This window comes from Grus americana, chromosome 1 (assembly GCF_028858705.1).
Source record: "Grus americana isolate bGruAme1 chromosome 1, bGruAme1.mat, whole genome shotgun sequence".
Taxonomy (NCBI): Eukaryota; Metazoa; Chordata; class Aves; order Gruiformes; family Gruidae; genus Grus; species Grus americana.
The window spans coordinates 160393394-160418807 of NC_072852.1; the positions used below are offsets into that span (position 1 = coordinate 160393394).

Genomic DNA, 25414 nt, shown 5'->3' on the forward strand with positions numbered 1-25414 from the left:
CCTGAGTTTTTCTGCAATTGCAGATTTCCTGTGTGCTAATTTGTTAGCCCAACACTTCTGGTGTTCCAATAGCAGGGGGTCTGCATTAGCAATGTTGGTCTTTTTGTTAACAAAACCCCTCAAACCTCCACATTTAGTTAGATCTGCACCTGAGCGCTGGAGAGGGATATCTGCTTGCCTACAGCTTGGATTCCTTCTTTTCTTCTAAATTTCTGGAATTTGCAGACTAAACAGACTGGAAAAGTACCCATTTTTCTCCATGAACCCCACAGAAAGTTTTGTTTCTCCATTAACAGAGTGACATCATTCTCCACATTCAGCTTCCCTCATGGAAGGAGACCATCTACAGTAGGATCATGTTATGGCCTATTACTAAGTTGCCAGATACTCCTCATTTTCAGTCGCACACAATTCTGCCTACAGCAGGGACAGGAATTGTCTGTGCTTTGGGCTCAAGTTCTGGGAATTTTACAGTATTAGCAGGTGATTTCAAAGAGTGAGGTTCTTCTGCATATTGAAATTACCAAGACCTTGAAAACTGTTCCTTTTCAAATTACCTCCAACTTAGCAAGGAGGACTAGGAGTCTTTTGTATTTTACGTATGTCTTTGTCATGCTCATTAGAAGTGACCCAAATTTAGCCAAGTTAAAAACCTCTGAAAAACTACAATTCAACATAGGCAGGGAACGTTTGTTTCATTTAAGATAATAATAATAACCTAAATGTTTTGCTGTGCTCCTTCCATTCGCAACCCTTGGTCAGACCAGACTGTGCAGTACCCCGTCCCGTTGAGGGAGCTCCATGGCATGGCTCAGGTACAGACCCCAAGCCTCCTGCCCCATGACCATGGCTCCCAGCAGTGTGGGAAGAGGGATTTTCTCTTATGCATTCCCAAAAGTCTTCCCCCAAAATGCTGAGCCATAAAAGGAAACCTAGTCCTGGCCAGGCAAGAGGGCTGAAGTAAATGAGAAGCCCCAGGAGAATGGGACTGAAACACCGCACTGAGGAAAAGAGAGGACAAGAGAGAGCTGCAGCAGAAAGCTGCCATCACATCACTTGCAATTGCCCCCTGTGCTCCTGTGGTTGTTCAGTTGCAAACATTCCCCTCCAAACCAGTAAAAGTATCATAGTACCACCAACTATAATTCAATTGTTAGACAATAAATCAGTGGAACTATGGGCAGGCTGCGGCTCCCATCAGCTGCTCGTACTGGGGGTCATACTCACGTTGTGACGAAAGGCTATGGCAGAAAGTGGCCCTAAGGGCACTGCAATCCCCGTTTTCCTTCCACTCCCTGCAGTCCTGTTTTCTGACCCCCCCTCTTACGAGGACAAGGCTCCAGTCTGCCTGCCCCAGCTCTGTGCTGAGGAAGCAGCATGGCCCCCTCCCTCCCCACGGATGGTGCCGGGCACTGACCGTGCTCCGGGGACAAAGGCGGCAAGGGCAGCTGCTCGGTGATGCCAGGCCTCACTGTAATGCCTGCGCAGAGGACACCAATGCCGTATCGGCACCTAATACCTTGGTGCCATATGCATATTGATTAAGTGAACTATTGCAGTACTACCTGCACGTTGCCCACTGTGGCTCGGTGCTCTCCGGCTCACAAGCCATGCTGACAAACCACGTGGGGTCCAGTATCATTTCAGGCTAAAACATCCTCTTAGCAATATGTGAAAACCACATTAAAATACTACTGCTAAGACCGCAAGGCAAACTAACAGAAAGTTAGGAAATAGCCAAATTGACGTTTCTGTGTAATTTAACTTGAGCCCTTGGGGCACATAGCTTATGAAACTGTCTTCAATAATATATTCCTGCAGAGATATTTTATGGGACAGACCTGAATCATGACTGGATAAGGAAGATTATTGTCTGTAGGGACCTGGAAGGTTTTTTGTTTATTTGCTTGTGTGTTCATTTTAAGGTTTTTTAAGGCCTTGCCCTTACCTGGGGACACACTGCAGAAGCGGTGCTAGCTGGCATACAGTTACATGTGCACTGGATCTGAGGGAGATGATGCATACAACCCAAGCATGACCTTTGAGGCCAGTCTATGAAGACTCATCTAAAAACTACTTTCCTACTTTAATCAATACTTGATTAATACCAATTACTTGAATAACTAACTGGAGCAAGGACAGGAACCGTGTCTGCCCTCTACCAAGTGAATGCCTCTACCTATTCATCTAGAAAGTCATAGTTAACCCATTACTAGTTAAAGCAGTATTTTGGAAATACAGGCTCACCTCAAAAATAAAGATGAACTGATGCCATTGCTTCTTACCACAGAGGAATTTCTAAAGAGGACACTCCTGTCAACATTTTTGTTGCAGTACTCTTCTGGAAGGGTCCTACCTAATTAAATCAAATTCCAAAATGCTTTTGGAAGCAAGAGCTTAGATAAGTGATTCTAATAAAGGACTAAGAGCTCTGAATCTTGAGTGGAAGAAAGCACTTTCCTGAAACCCACAGTAAGGATAGTAAATCTATGAAAAGCCTGTGATTTAAGGAATGGTATTCTGCAGCATTTCCCCTTGTCTAGGTTTAGGTGATTCCCCGCTCACTGTATCTTCTAAGTATTTCGAGCTCTTCTCAAGTGCAGTGGGGTTGCAGCCATGATGCTCTGTGGGTCTCTTTAGAAGTTTCTACTTGGCATGGAATTAAAAGTATTTGGACATTCAAAAGTAAAAGAGTGCAGGTGAAGAGGATTTGCTTGCCCAAGGCTTCTGGGTTTTTTTCCCCACATAAAAGCTATTAGTGCAGTAAATGGCACTAGTGCTCCCTGCATGGCTCATCTCACTAGCTCTTGTAATAACAGTAGAGAAAGCCTATTTATCTAACCTGGCACTACTTTTCTGCTCTGATGGCAAGGTGCCTCAAAACTGAATGCTGAAATATACATCTCTACCTCCTTAACTGTAAGCTGACAACTAAGCACCCAAATTTATGGGACATTGATGACTCTCATCTCCCCGTGCCTCAGCTCCCTATTTGTAAAACAGTAGTAATACCAGCCCTTTTCATCGTGAGGGTTTTCTGAAGATAAATTAATTAATGTTTGTTAAGCATTCAGATATTTATAGCAATAAGTGCCATAGAAAAGCTCATGAGGAAATTAACAATTCTGTCTTCACAGCAGGGTTTCAATAGTGTGCAGTAAATAAGGCCTAGGGCTACACATTGAAAAATTAGGAGAAAACAAAATATTGAATAACTGCTCATTAACTCAGCATCGTCCATCCTGTTTACTAACTGAGGCAGGGGTCCTGTGGAAAAACCCGTGTATGATCCTGACATTAAAAGATTATGCTATCATGCAAAAAGGGGCTGAACTTTGATTGCATCAGCTATCTTGATTCTGACATTTTCTAACTCCTGAATATTTTACTTTCCAGCCTTAATGAGGCTGTCTTGAGCTGTTGCATGTCTTTGCAGTCTCCTCTTACAAGAAAAGACTTATGAGACTGCAGTGTGCAGGGAGATACAGAGGCTGAATGAATGCCAGTATCATTAAAGAAAACAAGGTTAATAATAATAATAATAATACAATTGTCTAAAGAAAACTTCAGCAAAGATTTGCACCAGTCTTTTAAATGCAAGAAAATACTAGTGAATCAATTTATTTCCCATGGCAATAATACACAACCAATGGGAATTTCCAGAGGAAATGAGGTCAAAGAGTGCATTTACACACTTAAACAAGATTTAGTCGTCAACACGCAACAATACAGCCTTCCATGCGGTTGCTCGCTCCATCTCAACACTTGGATGTGAAAGCTGGAAATTAAGTGCCTTCAGAAACACTAGGTGTTAAAAATCGAGTTGGTTTTAAACAGTCACTGAGAGTATTTAGAGCTTAACAATTCCTTATCTGCAAAATTATGTGGAAAAAAGGAGAGTAGAATATTAAGGATGTGTTAAGAGGCAAGCGTGCCTCTGGGCAGCGGGAGGAGGACTGCACAAGACCGGCTGTCTGGAAATATCCCTCCACACAGTCTTTCTCAGAGAAGGAAATTTGTGAGGACATACAACAGCAAAACTACCTGTCTGTCGGACAGAGATCACCGAGCCTTACCTGTGGTTGTAGCAGCATCTAATGTGGCAATGGATTTATATATGACATCATCATAGCTAAAATAATTTTTTTTTTCAATAGATTGAATACATAGCCTGAAAAAATTGAGGAAATAGAATTACAAAACTAATGTATATTCACCTATTGGGAAAGTCCCATATGTTTTTGTCAGATGTTTAATCCCACAATGAGTTATTTGTTCAAAAAAGAAAAGGGGTAATTTAAGAAAACATCCCAAACAACCCCAAACCCAAGATTTAAGTTAAGAAATATCCATCAGAATGTTAGGTGCTGAGTTTCATTAAAAAGATTAGGTAGGAACACAGCGTATCTTGTAACAAGAAAACGAACTCTGAAAATAACGTTTGTAGTAACAAATTCAAAGATAGGAAAGAAGAGGCAATGGGAAACCAGCATTTTTCATTTCTTTTCATGCCACTTAGCACCTATGTTCATTAACGAAGATTTTTGTATTTTTAGGCTATTTTTTCCTTCCACTGCAAAACAAAAGGAAAATGGTGGGGGAACCAAAACATACTTGACATGACTATAAAACGCTAATTCTGCCAGAAACACTTGCTTATTCTTTGAACGGCGGCTATCTAGCTTGAATATATAAACCTGAGGAGAAAAATCTCAAGGATATTTTTAAACCGTGCAGCACCAGAAGCGTTTTAACCCTTGTCTGTTGAAGAAGTTTTTGCAGTGAAAAGTTTCTCTAGAGAGATTATTTACAATACTAATTTAAGGCCTTACTTTGTAATTCCTCCTGAAAGAAGAAAAAAAAACCCCTCACTGACTTCAGAGCGAGCAAATGGATTGCTAATGATGAGATGACTGTAATGAAGATTCAAATGATACACTTTTGCCAGGTGCTTCTTTTATACTACCTCTCCAGAATTATACTAATTAAATACTTAATAAACTGCCTTTCAATTAATTAACGTATTTGCTCATATTCCTCATTTAACAGTAGCTCTTAAAATGAATTGGTATTAAATTCAAGATCCCAAGCACCCAATTCAGCAGTCAGGTTGCATTGTGCTGAGCCACACAATTCCTTGTATACGCTAACAGCCTCACGCTCGCAGCATGAGCAGTGAAAGAGTTGTGTCGTCCTTAGCTTTTCAGGGGTTTTTTTTTGGTCATATGAACTTTTTGCGGTGCGTCAGATAGCCACGTTTTTCTTACTTATCAGCCTTTAACTGGGCTTTGAAACCCAAGGGAGAAATCCCAGACGGCCTGAAGCCAAGGGGAATTTTGCATTGCCTTCAGCCAGCCTGCGATTTCATTTCCCACGAAGGCTTTTTGCTTCAGACTACGTTGCTTTTAGCAGCACCAGACACTGTTCACAACCACCAGACCGCCAAGAAAGACAATACAGTGAAAACGCTGTTAAAGACTTGTTCGACTGGACTACAATCTTAACCAGTGTGACCGTCCAGCTTTTATCAGTCCTTGCGCTGGTTTGTAAGGTCAGCTCGATGCTTTGCAAAGCTGCACCTGGAAACGTTTGCCATCGGTAGGAGAGACTGCTAAGCGAGACTTTTCACAGCCACAGCCGCTTCCAGCACACCATTGTCTTGGGCTGGTGGTAAACTAGCAGCAGTGGCAAATAAATGCTATTAACAGTACAGCGTGCAAGGGGAAAACTTGACTTGCTTCACATTAAAACGTGTGTGCGCGCGCCCAGGCGCGCACACAGCCTGCTCAGTGCTCAGAAAATGGACAGACTGAGTAGCATCTGTGCTGGGGGGGGGGATATGGAACAAATAAGTAATTGCTGTTTTTTACTTAGTAAAGCAGAAAATTACAGCATATCAACAGCCAAGCGTGTTTGTTGCCTGGGAAGAACCATTTGTGTTCCAGTTTGGGCTTTTTTACGCATTTGAAGTCTGTGCCTCAAAGCACATTAAAAGCATTTTAATTATTATTATGAGTTTATGTCCTTGTATAGATTTAAAGGCTATAAATACAATTGGGGGGGAGGAGGAGGAAGAAAGCAAAATAAATAAATCCAAGAAAATTTTCCATATTTGTAACAGTGAAATCTGAAGGAAGATGCAGCTCTGAATTAACACCTTAGAAAAAGTATAATTCTTTTCAGAGAGTACATATTGTATCAAAAATCTGTCTTGGTTTATCAGAAAAGTGCGTGGCTCTATGTATGTTTTCTTAGCTACATTCAAGTCTCTTTAAAAGGACATCCTCCAGAATAGCATTCTTTAGGGACAGTGTTTCAGGGTTGACAAGAACATTAAACCATGTTATAATTATCTCTTCAATGAAAACACGGCTTTGTAGCGGAGGCAATGCATGGTTCTCAAGGCGAGTGTTATTAGGCTGCATGTGTTTTCTTGGAAGGAGATTCATGGAAAGAAAAAAGCTTTATAATTTACTGCAAGGAAAAAAATACAGAGTACATGTCATGCATAGCAAAAGAGATTTTACAAAGAAGGCACTAAGTTGAGTGCCTCACTTATCTTCAAGAATGCTTCTACATAATAAGTGTGGGGATCGGTTTAACGCAAGCTACAATATAGATATAACACACGTATACAATTCTCTGTGACCACTCATATAGATAACTGCAAAAAAATTGCCTGCAAAGTAAGGTAAATATAAAGCAATTGCCTCCTATGCCATAAATGGGTTGTGCCTCATTCTTTTAGAGGTCACTGCTGAACAGCACACATTCTTATTGCAGTTCAGCTAATAAAACCTGTTATTCTCAACGTGAGTCGAAAGATTTTCTAACCTATCTTCCCCATTCGAAATACTGTTCTCTCAAATTAATCTCACGATTAGAAAGTATCAGTCCTGAAACAGCAATCAAAGTTACAAACTGCACCAAGAAGATTCTAACACATTCTTAAAAGATGGTATTTAATATGCATATGTGTACACATACTATCCACACATGCACATTTGTATTTATTTATTCAGATAAAAAAAAAAAATACTACGGATTTAAAATACTTTTGCAAAGCCCTGAATTATTTTAAAACAGGAATTTTCTTCTTTGCGAAAATCAGGTTGCAACTTTGTTTTCTTTAGTGGGTTGGCAAATAGATAGATTTAAATTTCTTAAAAAGGACTTAACTAGAGTAAAGAAACAATGCTAACCAACAGTTTATGTACACCCTGAACAAGGCAAACACTGACAATATTATGAAAACCATGTGCACAACACACTAACGGAGAATTGTAAAGCTGGGGCATTTCAGTTGTGCACATGCAAGTCCAGGCACACACAGGCGTAAGCACAAAAGACAACAGCCCCACTAAACAGCTACCAAAAATATACCCAATTGGCCTAATACTAGACACAACAGCTTGAGCATTCTTAGGAAAAAAAAAAAGAAGTCAGAAACTCACCAAATCTCGGTTTTAAAAGCATGCTAGGTATCCAGAGAGAGCACATTCTGAACAGTCAATTACTTTCACATTTTGTCCCAGGACTTTAAAAGTTAAAGGCATAGTTCTGCCAATTGTGAGATGCCCCATCCAGCACAGACCACCCACAACTACTGGTTTTCCATCTGGTGAACAAAACAGACATCTCCCTAATTATTTTTAAAAAGGTTTTTTTTTTTCTAACATACTTCCTTTATTTGTCTGTGACCTGGAACTTAATGGAAAACCTGGTAGATGCCAACCTCATTTCTTGTAATGAAGCATCTTATTTTCCCTACTTTAAGCATGCTTATTTAAAGGCTGTTTAATAGAAAGTTATTACCTAAGCTGATCTTTGATAGAGCCTAAATTACTAAATAGTTTGAAATTAGAACAACTTTATATCGAACCCTAAACGTTCTAGTTAAATATTAACTGTTAAAAGTTCTTCCCTTAAACTAGTATATTAAAACAGAAAGCAATGAGGTTTACAGTCTCGTATGCTGGGTTCCCATATTGCCAGTGTCAAAATTTATGCCTTTTTTCAGCAATATGGTTGCCGTTGCCAGCACCACGCTTATAAATGCCAACTGTAATTAAAATCTGGCACCTTATACAAGCATTAAACATGCTTAAAGATTTTTTTAAAAAAAATAAATAAATCTTTATTTTAAAATACTCCTTGCAGCGTATGCAGGCTTAAAAAAAAAAGTTCTTCTCCTGCCAGTTTTAGAAACATCACAGGAAAAAAAGGTCCAAGTTGTCCTGAAAATCAGTCTGGAAAAAAACCCATATACTGTGCTAATCTTTCATGGTGGATGCACGTGAGGGAGAGATAGTAAAACCTGTATTTTTACTTGAAAAAGACTACAAAGACATAGCATATTTAAAACTCTGGACCCCAGGGCAGACACACAGGGCAGGTAACACGCAGTCTTTATCTTGGCATCCTTTACACTGGCTGTTATTGTTCAATAAACACATAAAGCCTCATCGCCATCACGGTGAACGCCCAAGCAGGGTCGCAGACCCCAGAGCCCGATGAAGGAGATGGCAGATGATGCAGAGAGGAATGGAGGCCGGGGTGCACCCGTAGCCTGTTCATGTTAATAGTTTTGGGGAGGCGAATGCCATCATCTAGGTTTTTCATCCGTTACGCACCCCTCATTGTTACATCCTTGTGCCTCCGGCAGTGAGTAGCGGGTTGGGCGGTCGGTTAAGAAAATCCTTTTTTGGGCTTGTCAAGGAGAGAAGTGATTAACAGGGGGGTCCCAGAGGCTCAGGACATATAGACAAAACATGCAGGGCTACCTTGGGAAATAACTGGGGGGGAAAGGGGTAGCTGGGGAAACAGGCCATTATACCCAGCAAAATTTCCAGCTGTAAACTCCTTTTCTACTTACTAATAGGCTACTGCTAACTTACACAGCTGGCTTGTGGACCTGCTGCAGATGAGGAACCCATGTTCATGAGAGGTTAAAGCCTAAAGAAGCTACCCAGCAAGGTGGAGCCAGGCACACAGCAGCGGGTACAAACAGCGCAGCACTGGAGCAGCCTGAGATTTGCTTCTGCACCAAGCGCTTGTCTCTATTGCCCCGGCCATTCATCCCGGCTAGGAGGTGAGGAGGAGCCAGCCAGCCATCACATCAAATAAGCTACTGGAGAAGGACCACCTCTCAAACTCAGCACCATTCATGGACTCCGCTTGTGGGGGAACGGCTATAAACAATGGGCAGACTCACCATTGCCAAACTGAGCTTTTAAATAGTCAGCAACAGAAAGCGGTGTTTTTTTCAAAACAATTTGATGAAAGGTGATGAATTAACATTTAGAGGAACAGCATTGGATGCAACCAGCAGATGGAGAGGAACCATGATAGTATCTGACTGAACATTTGAGACGCCACAGACCAATGGCTTGGTGTCTTTGTAGCAAGGGCGCAATGACCAAGACACTCTCCATCCTGTCCTCCGTATCTCATTCTGCTGCTGCCCGAAGCAACGTTTCTCTCGTGATCCTATCAGCAGAAGAGGTAATTAAATTTCATTGTGGGGTGTCCCATATACCAAATGTTTATGGACAGGACTGAAAACTTTATCCTCACATTTTCTTGACATCACATTCTTGACTGAATTTCTGGATCCTTATGTCAAGTTTGCACTTATGTTTATATTCCTGTGTAGGTACCTCAGTTATTGATGACTTTCAGCAGGATGAAATCTTTTAAGCCACTTATTTTAAAATAATGAGTTAAACTACCAAGTGGGAAACCTTGAGTTAAGTAATTCATTTGAATCTTGTTTTCCCATTTAAACCTTATTTTCTTGGAGAAAGGTTAATTCTCAGTTTGTATCCACTAAAGTATGTTGCTTTGTAACTAAATATAGCTTTTACACTAAATTTGGCACCACTTACTGCTAGCCAGAAGGAGAGAGTAGCTCCACTGATATATATTTAAGCTTTTCTATACTTCATTATACATTTTTTCAGATCAATTTTACTGTTTTTGTTAGAAAATCATGTGTGGCACAATTCTTATTTACTAGCTGATCCTTTTGTGTTTACTTATGATTTATGTTTCTTTGGATGGAGACTGGAATGCAACTTAAAATGTAGCAAGATGGTTTTTCAGTTGCATAGCACTGTCTTTAGAAGTCTAGCCTCTTCAAGAAAATGGTGATTTTATTTAAAAATTGATCTATTAAAATAACTCGGTATTAGCTAGAATTAGCACCAATCTAGTATTTGGTCATGATATCCTTTAATATTGTAGTATTAGCAAATCTAATCCTCTCATAATTAGCTTTTATTCACAGATTGGTAGAGAAGAACAAGCTTTTCTGCTTCTTTCAACTCCCACTTGGTCAAGTCTGAATAAATTAGTCATTTAACTGAGCTAATTGAATATATTGAATAAAATATTCTCTTGGTACTTCCAGAAGAGACTATAGATCTCAAAAGCCAACTCAGTACTTCAAACACTTTGGGTTTCCAGAGTTTAGGTAGGGACTTTTATCAGCTGAATGGTCTGACCCACAACCTGGAAGCATTGTTTCTATTTTGTTTGTTATTTTTTATGATTTAGGCAGATTACAGTAAACTTAGGCCTTGATATAATTTTAATAGATGTATTTTTAAGAAGAAATACACTTAGTACAAATTTTGAAACCTGTTTTCGTTATTTATTTCTTGATCACTAAGTTTTTACCATCTCATTGATTCAGGGTTCAGCTCTTTGCTTATCATTTAATTCCAGAATATTTTTTTTTTTTTTACATGGAGGAATGTGCCAGCATTACCATTACTACTGGCAGAAAGCAGCAAGACATACCTACCTACCTACCTCTCAAATATTTGATATAAAAATGCCAGAAAATAAATATTTTTATCAGTTGTAGAACAGGCTGAAAGTGGTCTGAAAAATAAACTGGAAGTGTCTAAAGTGTTAAAATCATCAATATCATTCTCTTGCAAACTAACTCCCTTCATAGTTGTGGAGCAAAGACATCCTTCAGCCATCCCTCTCCCCACAGCAGACCCCACCACGCATTGCAATGGATGAATCGAGGAAGTGGTGAATATTTCAGTCTCCAAAGTCAAGGCCTCCAAACATCTTTGAAGTCTACAGTACCAGAAAGGCCCAAACTATTGCTGGTTTCCCCCAACAACTTTACATTTGGTTCAAAACCATTTAATTTTGCCATTACCATTGCATAATGAATATGTGATTTTATACAGTCACAGATTACAACAACAAACCTAAACCATCATATACCATCATAAACCATCACATCTTCATTTTTCTTTTTTAGATTCTGCCATTTGTCGGTTGTGTTTTAAGGTTAATAGATCATTTTCAGGCAAAAGTGGTCAAAGAAGCTGATTACCACCCCACCTCCCCCCAGCTGCCCAAAGAAATACAGCCCTTTGATAGCATATTCATTTTCTGGTTTATCTTTTTCAGGAACATCAGTGCTGAGTTTCTGTGGGACGACAACCTGCTAATAGCATGTGCCTTAGATGATGACACTGACCTTAAAAACAAAGTTGACTTAACTGAACTCTATCATTTCAGATATACTCAAAGGGAATCTATCTTGACTGTATAAAGATAACAGTGGACTTCAATTTTGGTTTAGAAATTAAAAAAATCTGGAAGTGCCAAGTCAACTTTCTCATTCCAAGTGCGCCTTTGTGCAAACACTGGGTTTTCCTTTCCTTTTGTTATTTCTAGTGTATAGGACAGGTTTTTATCCATTCCAAATGTTTCACATTACTGAATTTAGACAAGCTTTTCTATATTTTAAGATTCTATATTAGAATAAAAAAAAATTAGGAAATGCCACACCACTTTTTGGTAAGTAATTTTCATTTCTTTCCAGCATTTCTCTGAGGATGGACGAATGTGAAGCGGGGCGGGAGCTCCGGGTTTGAGAACGCTCATGTGGGGAGGAAGGAGCACTGCTCAGGCTGTATTTGTGAGAAAAGGTAAAGTATGTGGGTGAAGGGGAATGCATTTGATTTTTAGCCCTAGAAAACTCTATAGCCGCAAAAGTTCCGACTCAGTGTTCAGACCAAAGTGATCCAATGCAACCGAACTTCTAGAGAGCTGAAGGGTTTATGAGGACCCAGCCTTGCTGGGAAGAGAGAAACTTTTCCTCCTAAAATAATACTCTTTCTCCTTAGATAGGGAGAGGGGGGTAAAAAAAAAGACTAATTCTACTCATAACCTCTCTGTAGAGCACCGTAGCTTTCACCCTAAGATGGGCACTATTTAGCACCCTGTGCTTCATGTGCTGTGGAAGTATGGAAGTAACTAGAGTAAACTGGTTAGGAAGCAGCACACAAGTGAAATTCTCATCCACACTGAATGATGTGGATGTACTTAAGGCATGACAAAAGTAAACAAACATGGCAAGAAGAGGGACTCTCAGAGTGGAAGAGTACTGTGGCTGAGAAAACGCAGTTGATGAACAGCAAAAACAAAACAGGAGGGGAAAAAACCCACAAGAGCAGAGACCAAAATCCTGCAGCAACCCACTGAAAGAGATGGAGATTTTTGGCATTGGTCTGCCTTTAGCAGAGCAGCAACTGGCTCCACCAAAATTTGGCTGATTGGCTTCCACACAGCATGTGAATGTACCTGTGCAACAACCCTGCTGGGCTGACAGGTATATAAGAGCACATGAAAGAGGTTAAGAGAAGAAAAGTCCAGAAAGACATGATTCTCCCCCTGGAAGATGAGCTTTGCTGACCCACCATCATTAACGTTCAGAACTTCATTCAGAAAATAACTACAGAAGATTCCTGCAAAGACAAAATTACAATCCAAGGAAAGGACCAACTTAAGAGGAAACCCCAGAATTATGCTTTCTGGTAAGTGTGATACCTGAACAGATCAGGCTAAATTAGATAAAGTGTTCTTACTTCATCTTGAGATAACCTCTCTTGAAACAGGCCACCACAGGAGCTTATTTATTCCTGTAACACTAGAAACACCAGAGTCACAATGTGTAAGAAAAGAAAACCTCTCATCAAAAATATAATTGTATGTTTTCATAATTTGTGGGTACTATGAGACATCTATCTTGAGAAGTAAGTCAAAGTACAGCACAGAAAGAACACGTGCTTTTGGAAAATCACGTACTACCTCTTCTGCACTGAACCTCTGGTGAAGCACTGCCCAAGGCCCACGTGGTGGAGCTTTTGCAAAGCTAGCATGTCAGGCAGAAGAGGCACCATCCAAAGCCGATTTGTTTAATACAATGTCATGTCTCTTTTCCTGTCAGTTAAGCTAGAATAAGATTTATTTCATGTTTTGAAATTTGGCCAGAGGAGAGAGGGACTCCAGAGCAGCAGAATATGCTCAGAGCTCTCTGTTTCATTTGAGTTTGGCAGGTAAGTAGCAATGGCAAATTTTTTTTTTAACTATTCAACAGATGTTTGCTGGTTACAGTGAAACCACCAGAAAGGTCAAAAACCTGAATATGCTTATAAATTACACTGCCTTCTCATACCCATAATTATTATGTGTCCTCTCTAGGTTGAGAAAGGGCTATGTGGAAAAAATCTTGAATTTCCATTGTCACTGAAGCAGCTGTGCCATGAGCAGAAAACCTCAGGCTGCAGAGGGGGTGCCCATCTGTAACCTTTTACAAGCCCTAAAAACTCATACTGTACATAAGGTTTTCAAAAACTGAAGATGAATTACATGTTTTCCTTTGCATAATGCCTGTTGGAATTATATTCTACCTCTCATACTACTTTAAAGCTGTTTTCATAATGTTACTTTTGTTCTCACAACACAGCACACCAAGAATGATTAAAATCTGAATAACTCTTGTTTGTTATTTTCCATAATTTACCTCTTTATCTAAATCCATGTGTTCCTTTGGAGAAATGGCAACGTTAGTTCCCTCCTGCCCGATAGAAACACTGTGTATTATATTACCTTATATCATAAACTTTGGTAACCAGTATCTCCCTTCAGGAAAAACCGCACGTGTTGCCCTCTGCCTTTAACGGGAACACATGGGTTCCAACTGGCTGCCATTAAATTTCAGGTTTTAAAACCTGCAAACAAACATACGGTAGAAGTTAAATTATGCACTGCTGCTAAACTTGCCATGTGTACTGCAGGAGGATGGTCTGAAACAGTGTTAACAGTTCAACATTTAAACAAAAAATAAACAAAGAAAGGACAAAAAGGGGGCATCATTTTGAGATTAAATTTTCTATCTGCTGCATCTCATTTCTCCTTGTTTAACTATCTGTCCTTACTAAGAACATTGCAACCAGCCAAGAATTTAAGTGAATCATGTTAGTGAGACAAATCTTGGGACACAAACCAAAGCCAGTCTTTACGTTCCGAGCAGTAAAGCCGCTGCAGGGCGAAGTGTGAGCAGGCAGCAAAGCAAGGGGGTGAGAAGGGAACTGGCCATTAACTTATCAATTCCAGGCCTTGGCTTTCTAATTGACAACCTCAGGGCTACTTTCATCACTTGTCGACTTCAAACCCACACTCAATTTTTCCTTTAGATAATGATGCAACTATAACATAACGGTGTTTCTGACATATTGCAGTGTGTAGCAGTAGAAGATTTCCTCAGTAGCTTAGTTTAACAGGAAAAGAAAAAACCCCAACTGTTAAATGGTTTTCACATCTATTAACTTCTCAAAGAAACAGTTAGTAAGAAAACAGATTTTATACTTGCAGTATGCTGAACTCACTGTTTGGTACTGACCCAACCCAAAGCACCTTCAGTGCTTTAGTATTGCTATGGATTTAACAAAAAAATAAGCGAGCGTTTAATGCAATAAGCCTGCAAAGCACACATTCATATATAAAGCCTAAATAAATGAACTCACAAAAACTAGAAATGCACTGCAAATTAAAGAACATAAGTGAAAAATACCACCAAAAAAGTCATTAAAAATACGTTAACAGCATGCCATCTAGAAATTGTGTTTCCTTCACAAAGAAAATATAGGAGTAACGGGAACAGTGCCATGGATACATCCCTACAGAGAGCTGGAAAACCCTGACTCCTATCCTCCCACAGAAAGCTGAGTGGTTGCTGAAGGTGGCCAGACCATTTGCAGAGAGTAAGGTACTCATGGAAGTACGTTTATCACATTTTGACCATAAAGAAAAAAAAAAAAGAAAATTTTATCAAGTAACAGCATGTCCACAGGCAACAAAGCACCTGGCTCTAACATAAACAGTCACATAACTGCCTTTTAATAGTGGATATAAAGGTTTGAGTCCTGCAGTCGACTCCGCAAAGGCCCTGGGGTCATACTAAACTCAGTGCAGTGTTTGGGCCCCCGAGCACGTCAATCTAGGCAACAAAAGCAGCATCAGAAAATGGAATAATACCAATACACTTCTGAAGCGCAGCTGCTTCTCTGGCTGCTACGTGATTGACCTACAGAAGTACGACAGTTTGCATACCACGCCACATAGCCAGTTGCTGCTGGAAGCGATGAGTGTAAACACACAGATACTAAATTAATACAGATTAATAAAGCAAAGGCCATGCAAACAGCCTTGATGCACAATCAGCTCTTGTCTTCACTGGAATTTAGGCTCTGATGGCGCAAACTGGTACCCAAGTAACTTCAGTCACGGGACATTAATGAAGCCATGAATATTTGGCTGACGTTGGCTGGACTAGAAGAGTTCAGCCCCAGCCGTTTAAGATTACGGGTATGGATGCCTCATTTCTAGGCAGCAATTGCTACATTTCGGTCATCAAAATGATTGCTCCAACTCTCAAGTGAGGAGTAACAGGGGAGCATGTAGGGAAAGCAGTACCTGCTCTGAGGATGAACACTGGACTCAATGTTTCCTTGGGCTGCCACTCTAGTGCCTCTCAGGCTTTCTAGCTCCATAAAGCTGCAGCATATTGTGAATTTAGCAGATTACATTGCCTGTTTAGAGCCATATCAATCAGTTTTACGAAGACTGAGTACGCTGGCATATCACCCACTTTGCTGAAGACCTCTTTTCATTCCAAGTGTTGTGCATGCTGCTACTCCTTCTCAAGCAATAAGGAGGCGAAAGCTCTCCCTACAAAATGCCTGGCCCACATAATGGGCAAAGGTCACCAGTTGCAAAATATTATTAAAAAGTCAGGAGAAACTTATTTTATAGCCAAACTAGCAGCTCAGCAAAACAGTGGGCAATAGTAGGAAAGACAATAAGCCCAACAGCTGGGCAGTATAACTGATAATGTATAACTGGGATCCCCCAGGATGTTTTGGGGTTTTTTTTTTTTTTTTTTGGACGAAAGAGATACCAACACAAGAAGCGTGAAAACCCATGCTATTACATTAACTATTACAGGCAGGTGTTTCTCCATTTTTTTTAAACCCAATCCCCACCACCTTTGCAATTTTGCCACTCCAAGGCTGCAACCAGCAGTACAAACCGGTTCCCTTTCAGGGTTTGGAGTACGGGTTTTACAAGCCTGTTTTGCCTTCCTGCAGGCACTTTGAGCTTATAAATGGCACCTTTCGGTGTCCTGAATTATGAAGGGCAGCTAGTCCCAAATTCTCCTGTCGCTTAATGATCTCACATAAAATGAGGTCCACAAAACTTTTATTACCGCTGCAGTTCAAATTCGCAGGTGAAGAACCACCAGGGAAAGGATGCGGACATGTCTCTTGCTTTTGCTCTCCTAATTTTCCAGGTGCAAGAAAGTTTCCCACTTGGGCTTGAACAATTAGTTAACTCTCAAAGCGAAGCCTGATCTAAATAAAAAGACTGCAGTCTGTTACCCCGATAAGCACTGGGAAAAGCTGAGGGGAAACCACTTGAGAGCACCACACACTAGCATCAAATTTAGGTTAAAAAAAATTTAGGTTAAAAAACCCTATCTAAGCATTTATTTATTGTCTTTTGTTTTCCACTTAATTTTATTCACTCATCACCACTAAGTATATCTGACACTCAAGAATTATACATAATATTTAATTAAAAAATGAATTGGTTCCTCCTCTATTCTGGTAATAACATCCGATGTTTGGAAAACATGCTGTACCTCAGCAATCTGAACAAAAATTCAAAAGACAGTCTTTCCAAAAAAAAAAAAAAAAAAAAAAAAAAAAAAAAAGGTTTTTTTTTTTTAAAAATTACTTCTGCATTTATATAAAGATTTAACGATTCATGGCATGCCAAATACAGTGCTAATGAGCTTTGGGTTGTGTTTTTCATTTTTGTTTTCATTTTTTTTTCCTGCTAAAAACAATTACTAGAGGCCATTCAAATGCCACTGCGTAAACCAAGTAACCTAGTAAAACTGTAGGTAAAATTGGCATTTTGTTTCAAGCATGGCTCAGGAGTCCAATTCGCTTGTTGGCGCGCTGCATATTTCAAATAGCACTTGCATCTCCTCCAAAAAGGAAACCATGTAAGATGCTTTCAAAAAACCACACATTTACAACATTCATTACTGAAAAACGAAAATTAAAGAGCATACCTCACCGTTTAATTCCTGCTTTCCGAGGATGAAGCATCTTAGTCTTTCTGCTTTCTTCTCCACTTTCCAGTGAAAGGTAGGTAAATTAGCAGAAATACAAGCTCTTCATTTTCAGTACCTCTTTAGAGGATACACATGCCCATAGGAGCTTAAAAACCTTCCTGGGGAGCATTATTAATCTTGCTCCTAACAGCACAGAATTTTTAAAGCCTATTAAAACACTGTCTAGTCATAGCCATGGAAGTCTTGATTTTTCATGACCCGGTTTCAAGAAACAAACAAAAAAACCCAGTGGAAATTATGCCCAATTATCTTTCATCATTCAGTTACACAGATCATCACCCACCTCAACTACTACTAGATACCAAACATCGTCCTTCTACAACAAACCTTGCCATCTACCTCAGAATCATGGAATGGTTTGGGTTGGAAGAGACCTTTAAAGGTCATCTAGTCCAACCCCCCTGCCATGGACAGGGACACCCTCCACTAGATGAACTACATCACATGTTGATGCTTCAGTCTAATGGAAGTCCTACCTTGACCCTGCTTTGTCCAGCCCCTCCACCTCTGCCTCTGGGCGTAAGAATACTCTCAGAAACCTAAAAATAACTCAGACCACCTCTTGCACAGGGTGTAGCACTCCTGCCTGGAGTAGTCAAGTCACTATCACTCCCTTGGACTTCAGTCTTCCAAGTAACACGTGCGTTTAACTGAAAACATCCAGGATGTTGGGGGTTTTAACAAATCATCATAGCTATTGTTCAGCAGCTGATATGACTAAAGTTAATTAATGTTGCCAGGAAATAGAAATATGTCTCCAATGAGCTAGTCTCATTATGCCCATATTCAATATTTTTCCTCCTTTCTTTAAAGAGCATTTCACCAACTTAAAAAAAAAATCCCAAACACAAAACCAAACACAACCTCCCCCCCCGCAATGGATTGAGCGAATGAAAGATATTCACACTAACTAACCACGCTCTCCAGTTCACACCCCCTCCAAAAATCCCACTGACAATATCAAGAGTGGGGAATCAAACCCCTTTATTACCGAGTTCGCAGCAGATAAAGCGGCAATTGTGGTTATACAGTATTGGAAGTGTAGCTACAACATAGCGTGACAGCTTGTTAGTGTTGAAAATATATAAGCTCTTTGTAATTGTGCCTTTGGAATGCCATCTGTCTTGAATTAACGTCCACCTGGGATCATGTTTCGATGACCAATATGGACAGATTACTGGAACTTTAAAACCTCGCTTTCTTTGTAATTGACATTTAAACTGTTTGAAGTTTCTCATTAAGTCCTTTTTTACAAATTAGGTGCAGATGTATAAAGCTAAATGTACAGTACTAAGGGAAATTAGGTCACCTGAAAGCTCAATAATAAAATGTATCAACTGTTTAAGTGCAATGAGTACATTAAAATTTAGAGATCGACTTTATGCCTCAAATTCTTCAAAGTTTCATCATTTCCCTTTCATTGCTGCAGAGCCCCTGATGCCAACCATTTTTAATTAAAATGGCAGAGAAGAAAGTTGGTTTGGCCACTCAGCCTGTGACAACTGGTCAACCCCGGCCCACAAAAGGGTGGAGAAGGCAATGGAGGCAGCTGCAGCGATACCCATTTCACAGGCACGGGCAAATCCTATTTATGCCAGTGACGCTAGAAGACTTAAAGGGCACAGGGAGACTTGAGAGGTAAAGATAACACTGATGAGAAAATAAGGGAAAAATGAAGAAGGGGACTTGTTCAGTACCCAGGGGCTCAGTAACCACACAGCTGACCTCCAGACCCACTTGCAAAGTTCTGCAGATCTGCTGTGCTCCACAGCCTCACGGAACAGAAGGAAGCGTGCAAAGGGCAGCGACTGGAGAAACACCTCCGTAGGCAGCCTGGCTGGCAAAACAAGGATGAATCCAGTATTTTCTCTCTCCAAACAAGGAGGCTTGGACCTCAGGAAGGTACAAGAAAGGGGTTGGGCAGAGACCACCACCAGGAGAGCGCCTGAAAGTCAGGAAAGGGCTGATGTGCAGAGGATGGGAGCAAACACCACACTGGAGGTTCAAAAGAGAATGAGTTCATCAGCAAAAATCCTAAAAAACCTCTTAGCATCAAGGGGCTTTTACCTGCCAGAATGCCTCTTAAGAGAAGAGGCTTCAAGCACAGCAGCCCCATCTCCCTGAAAGGCATAAAACTCACCCAGTCTTTATGAGTAGCCAAGAAAGGCTGCACAAGTGTACGAAGGCTCCACGCTGGAAGGCACCGAGCATCCCCCAAGAGAACAGGCACGCTCCTTCCCGGTGCAGGGCCACGGAGCTGGGGTGGTGCTGGGCCTCAAGACAGCATCCCGCAGTTGGTGACATTTAAACTCAATGCGATCGAGCAGGTTTGGTGGAAGGTCCGTTAACCACCTCTCCCAGACAAAGGTCTCCTGGGATAAATTAGGACACCGCGTACATTAAATGCACAACTGCAAATCCTCTTGGCACCACAGCTAGTGTGTCGGTTCTTGAAGGGACGCCAGGAGGAATAACCTGGCTCCCTGCTCATAAGCACAGAGATGCAATGGGGGAAGCGGTCTTCTCTTAAAAGCTGGTAAACTTGATGAATACATGGTCAACCAGATCTTTTTTCTTGTGTTTAGACTAAATTATCTTCTCTTAAGCAGACTGTCTTCAGTACTGATAGTCATTACAATGATTTTAAAAGCTTTTCTGTTCACATCCCCTTATGACCCTATTCCAGTAAGCTACTAAAACTCTTTTGGCAGAAGAGAACAGCCGCATCTTCTGTTCGAGGGGTAATTTGGAGAAAAGTGATAAGTATTTTTAAAAGAAAGAAAAACTAAACCAGCCGTATGTAAGCAAACTGCAACAGCTGGGAGAGAACAAAACCTGATCAATACAGCACAGTAACAATGTTTTCCAGGAGAGGACAGCTCAATTCATTTGCAAAGGGGAACGAGACAGAGTAACTCCTTTGCCACTTGTAGCCATTGAGAAAGACTTCTAATGAAAAGTGTATTTGTACCCAATTTTGTTTAGCTCGCATGCTTTATGAATACTGGCTTTCATTTGGCTAACAGGTCCACAAAGGTAAGTACAGGACCAGGCAGGACTGTCCAGAATTGCCTTAGCTTTAAGCAGACTAGTTGGGGTGCCAGTGGTGATTAGCTGGACACACTCAGCTTTGCACCCTGCTTCTCATTAGCATTAATTAGCCAGCATCATACCTCTGCTGCTGCCAGGATGAGAACTGGCTCAGGCAGTAGTTTCACAGTCCTTAACGCTGAGTACGGAGTTGCCAGAGCGCACAACAGGGAGCTTATCTCGGACCCATGTCTTTCTGCCAAGGCCAGAAGAGAGGGGAGACCCGATTCAGCAGAAAGCTGGAGCAGCGCAGACAGGTACTACCTCCTTTGGTGTAAGACCTGCCAGAGTAACTTTAACCTGCCAAAAATCTTTGAGTGAATTTGAAACACCGGAGCTAAGGCTCAGCTTCATAACGTGCTTTGCCTGGCCCAGCAGCGATGCGCCCTCGTGCATGGCCCGGTGATGGTGGTTGCAAGGTGAACTGAGGCTCCATCAGGTCCATCCCCAGAGAGAGGATCACAACACTGGGGACTCCATTAGCGATGTTCAAGGTGTCCCCTCCCTCCCTCCCTGACTGAGCCGCTATCATGTTCTCACTTCACCAGCAACACAACAACATTGGTTTAGGTGAACCAAAGCGACCTTGTAGAAAAGCAGATTCTGCAGATAGGGCTCAACAGTTCTGCCAGATAAAGCGTTTTTATCACTAGAAAGTCACACTTTCAAATAAATTTCACCCTGAGGCCATAATCTCAAAAGACACACTTAAAAATGTGTAGAACATAAAATGAGTGATTTTTTGATAGAGGTTCAGGAAATAAATCCCTCACAGACTTAACACTTTATTGATATTCTTGGGTTTAGCTCTACACACGCCAAGCAGGATCAGCTACCAATAAGGACCACGACTCATGTCTTTCCATTTAAACGCTGCAAAAAAGAATAAAAGTATTTCACAGCTAACAAAGGGGTGCCCTTTAATTTGCTACAACAATTTCGGCTCCCATTGCATTAGCACCCTCCAGTGTCCAATCCATGAAAAACAACATCATGACTAATTTGCCAAGGAGACACAAACTTGCATTGGTGGATTCTTGGGAGGGAAGATGGCAATCAGAGATGAGAGAAGAAACTCCCAATGCTAGAAATTTTAGATGATGTAGACGCAGTCCCGGAACAAGATCTGACTTGGGGTTATTACTCTTCTCAGGCTCCTTTGTTCCTAGCAGGCATGCCAGTGTTGGCACATTTGGCGCAACATGCTTTACGTGATATATTCCACACTCTGCAGTGCTCCGCTGAGATGTGAGCTTAACGATGCCACTTTTGATTGATTTAGCGGGGGCACACGTGTTTATTTCTGCCTAGAATATGCCACGTAAAGAAATATACTTTTAAACCCTTCACATACATGCATGAAGCATTCAGCTAGCTGAGGGCAAACAGATGATCATGCTTACGCGTGCAGTGCTCTTCTCTTACTCTGTAACCATCAACCAAAGAGAAAGCCCTTCACAAAAATCTGTCATCAAGAAAGTTTTCATAGCTTGATGCTTTACTGCAACATTTTCTTGAAAAGCACATTTGAAGCTCTTAACAACAACAACAAAACCCCAGCTGCATTTGTTATTCAAAAACAGCTGGAAGGAGTTTTTCTGAACTTTTTTCAACAAGACAAAAATGTTTTCCAGCCCAAAAGGCTCTGGAATGTCACAAGTGAACAGAACCAGCTCTGGATACTGTAGGTTTCACTTGTCTGCTAATGACACAGATACTCTGTTCGCATTCTCACGGCAGCACCACACAGTGGCTTCGTAGGGGCAGCAACAGCTGCATAGAGAGGATAGCAGCAGCTGGAAAGGCTGCTGCATCGGAGTTACCTGCTGTATTTAGGGCCCCAGCCCGACAGTGCAGCAGCGAGTGCCATGGGGTCCAGGCACCAGAGTCTGGACCTGGCAGGACCTACCAACTCCTGCTGAAGACCAGGGAGCTGCAAATTAAATCCAACCAACACGTGCATTGATTGCCAACATTTGAAGTCATTCCTACATTTTCTCTCGCCATTGCAGATGCCTACCTGGCTGCCCAGCTCAAAAGTGAGCAAAGACTCCTGATGCCTCATCCTGCTCTGGTCTCCAACTGCTTGGATGCCCCAAATTCTGTGGTCTCCACCTGCGCCGTGGCTTCTCAGGCTCCACAGCAGCACTGATGACAAGGGGCAGGCAGTTCCCACTGCAGGGAGGCCGTCACATCTCCTGGGACTCAAGCGAGGGGGCTGTGGTGCTCAGTGGTCACATCCCATCCTGTGACCATCCCAGCCCCAGCCAAGGAAGCTCCTTTTTGACCACAACCGAAGAGTTGCAGTCAACCTCCTCTCCCAGCCCTGAACTGCTGCTATGCACATATAAATGTCATCATTCGATTGCCCTCACACTGTGTAGACTCCTCTTCTCCCCACAGTATAAATATTCAAAATCCCTCATTACCAGAAATAGCAAGACATAGCATTTATGATTCTGCACCAATATAGTGGGAGAGGGGGGTGGGGGGCAAGGCATTTACACTTGTGCATCTTCTTCAGCAAGCCGAAGAAGATGGACTGGAAAAATGACCCTGGGTGCTATGTAGGACAGTGTAACTGCAGGCAAGAAAGACTGACGTGGGTTTTATGGGCTCTTCACACTGCCTCTAGCACAGCACAAACCAGTCCAGCTGTCCCTGAGGTTCCCCAAGAACACCAGCATCAATATTGCATGTTCACAGTAACATCTATATTACAGTTATTACAGACTGCATACTCTTATGTCAGTCAACTATAAAATATTTACAGTATCATGGTCTCAGCAGAGACTGCAAGAATTTAAAGCTTTAAATATTAAAATGAATTAACACTTGATTGTCTGCATAATATCAGTAGCAAGAAATCTGCTCTCCCTCTAGAAGTGCTGTTGAAAACCTCCCTTAATTCAGCGCAGACTCAACAATCAACCACACTGGCAGAAGTCATTCTCTGCCCGCCGGTAATATGTAAGCATGCACCTCCAGGCAGAAAGCTGGGCATCAAAACCATGCAGATCTCCAGAAGAAAGGTGTGGCGGAGCCCTCATCTTACGTAGCACGTCACTCAGAGCCCCGTTCTGCAAACTGACCTGCATGGGGATTGCTCCCTAGCATCCTGCCCAAAGTCCGTGCCCCGACAGCTATTTGGCAACCGGTGGGAAAGCACCTGGTGATCTCAGTCCCTTTACAGGAGGACGTTGCCCACATAACCCTCCCTCGTCCAGCCACCACCGCGGACTCACACACCACCCCTCGGGACTCACAGGGGCCTCCCCAAGCCCAGGACGAGGGATGCTGGTGGGGCTGCTGACGACCCCGCTTCAGCCCACATCACGGCCTACACCCAGCTCCACCCGGGGGGGTCATCAACGGAGACGACACGGTATTCTCTTCAGAAGAGGAAAGGCCGCGGGTGCATGTCCAGCCCCTCTCGCCAGCCCTGGCTTCCCCCCGAAGGAGGTCGGGCACAGCGGCTGTGAGGAGCCCGCTGGGTCGGAGGCTCCGCGTGGGGACGGGAAAGACGCGGCTCACTCCCCGGGCAGTAGCAGTACCACAGCGGACAACCGGGCAAAGGCAATTCTGTGGTAGTTGGAAGAAACTGATTTGTTTTCACGTTCTTTACGTGCCCGAGCACGACCGTTATCAGCGCCCCTCACGGGGAGGCACGGGCCGGAGGCAGGGGCCCGTCCGACGGCGGGAAGGAAAGGCCGGGGCTCGCCCCTGAGGCGGGGAGAGACTCCCCCAGCTACCGCCCGGAGGGGCCGGGCAAGGAAGCAGCAGAGCCAGGGAGCCGCGGTTTCTCCCCCGCTGGCGCACGGCGGAGGCGCCCCGGCCCCCCGCAGCCTCTCCCGCAAGCAGCCCTGCGCTCCCCGGGCCTACGCCACGATGCGGCGGCCTGCCTCAGCCGCTTCGGCTGCGGGGGTCTCCGCCCCCCCCAGCCCCGCCTGCCGCCGCAGCCCCGCCGCTCGGGCCCTGCTGCCCGCCCCGCCGGCCCGCGCGCCACAGCCTCGGGCGTGGGGGCAGGGGGAGACCCCCGAGCGCCGTTTCCAGCGGGGAGGGGCGGTGCCGGGGGTCCGTTGGTCCCGCCCCCCACGCGCGGGGCGTCCGCGTCACTCACAGTCTCCGCCCCCCCAGGCGCAGCCCAGCCCGCGAGAAGACCCACGCCGCCGCCGCCGCCATCATCACCACCTCGGCCCCGCCCCCCCGCGGCCCATTGGCTGGGGCGGCGGCGTTTCCCGCCGCCGCGCTCCTCCTCCCCGCGGTGCTGTCTGGCTGGAAAGGAGGAGGAGGTGTGCCCAGTGACACGCCCCCCACGTGCCCGACCCGGCCGGGCGGGGGGGGGAGGAGCATTGCGTCACCACGGGGGCGGGGCGTGTCCCCCGGCCGTTACTGGCCGTTAGGCGGGGTGCGGTGCCTGGGCCCGGCCGTCGGGCGTGCGTGGCTCCCGAGGGCGGCCCGGGGCCTGTGTGCCCGTGGCAGCTGTACCGGTACAGCCATTGCGGTTGCGTCAACGTCACCCAGCGGCGTGCTGGTGTACCCCTTGCTATAACACAGTGGCATGGCAAAACGTGCACGGTCGGGAGTGTATTTGTGATGAGGCTGCTAGAGTCAGCACGTAGTTGGAGAAACGCTGATTGAACCTCAGCGGTGGGCCGGGCCCGCTGCCTCAGCGGAGGCTTTTGGCGTAGGTGGCTCCAGGGGTCGGGTCCGGCTGGGATGTTTCTGCTCTGCGCGTCTCTGCGTGGAAATAACTGCCGTGCGTGGAAATGGTTGGTTCTCGCAGAGGAAGATAACGAGCTGAGA

The 25414-nt window shown here is 43.3% G+C and overlaps 1 protein-coding gene across 2 annotated transcripts in view; it reads right to left on the minus strand.

Moving 5' to 3' along the window:
- Positions 1 to 24810, minus strand: part of CLYBL (citramalyl-CoA lyase) — a 176656-nt gene extending 151846 nt beyond the window's left edge. The window contains exon 1 of one of the 2 annotated variants that reach the window (XM_054812018.1): positions 24729 to 24810. In XM_054812018.1, the coding sequence (XP_054667993.1) occupies positions 24729 to 24793 (65 nt within the window). In that variant the 5' untranslated portion in view covers positions 24794 to 24810. The remainder of the gene's footprint in view (positions 1 to 24728) is intronic. The other variant, XM_054812022.1, reaches the window with a different exon arrangement.
- Between the last annotated feature and the right edge of the window lie 604 nt (positions 24811 to 25414).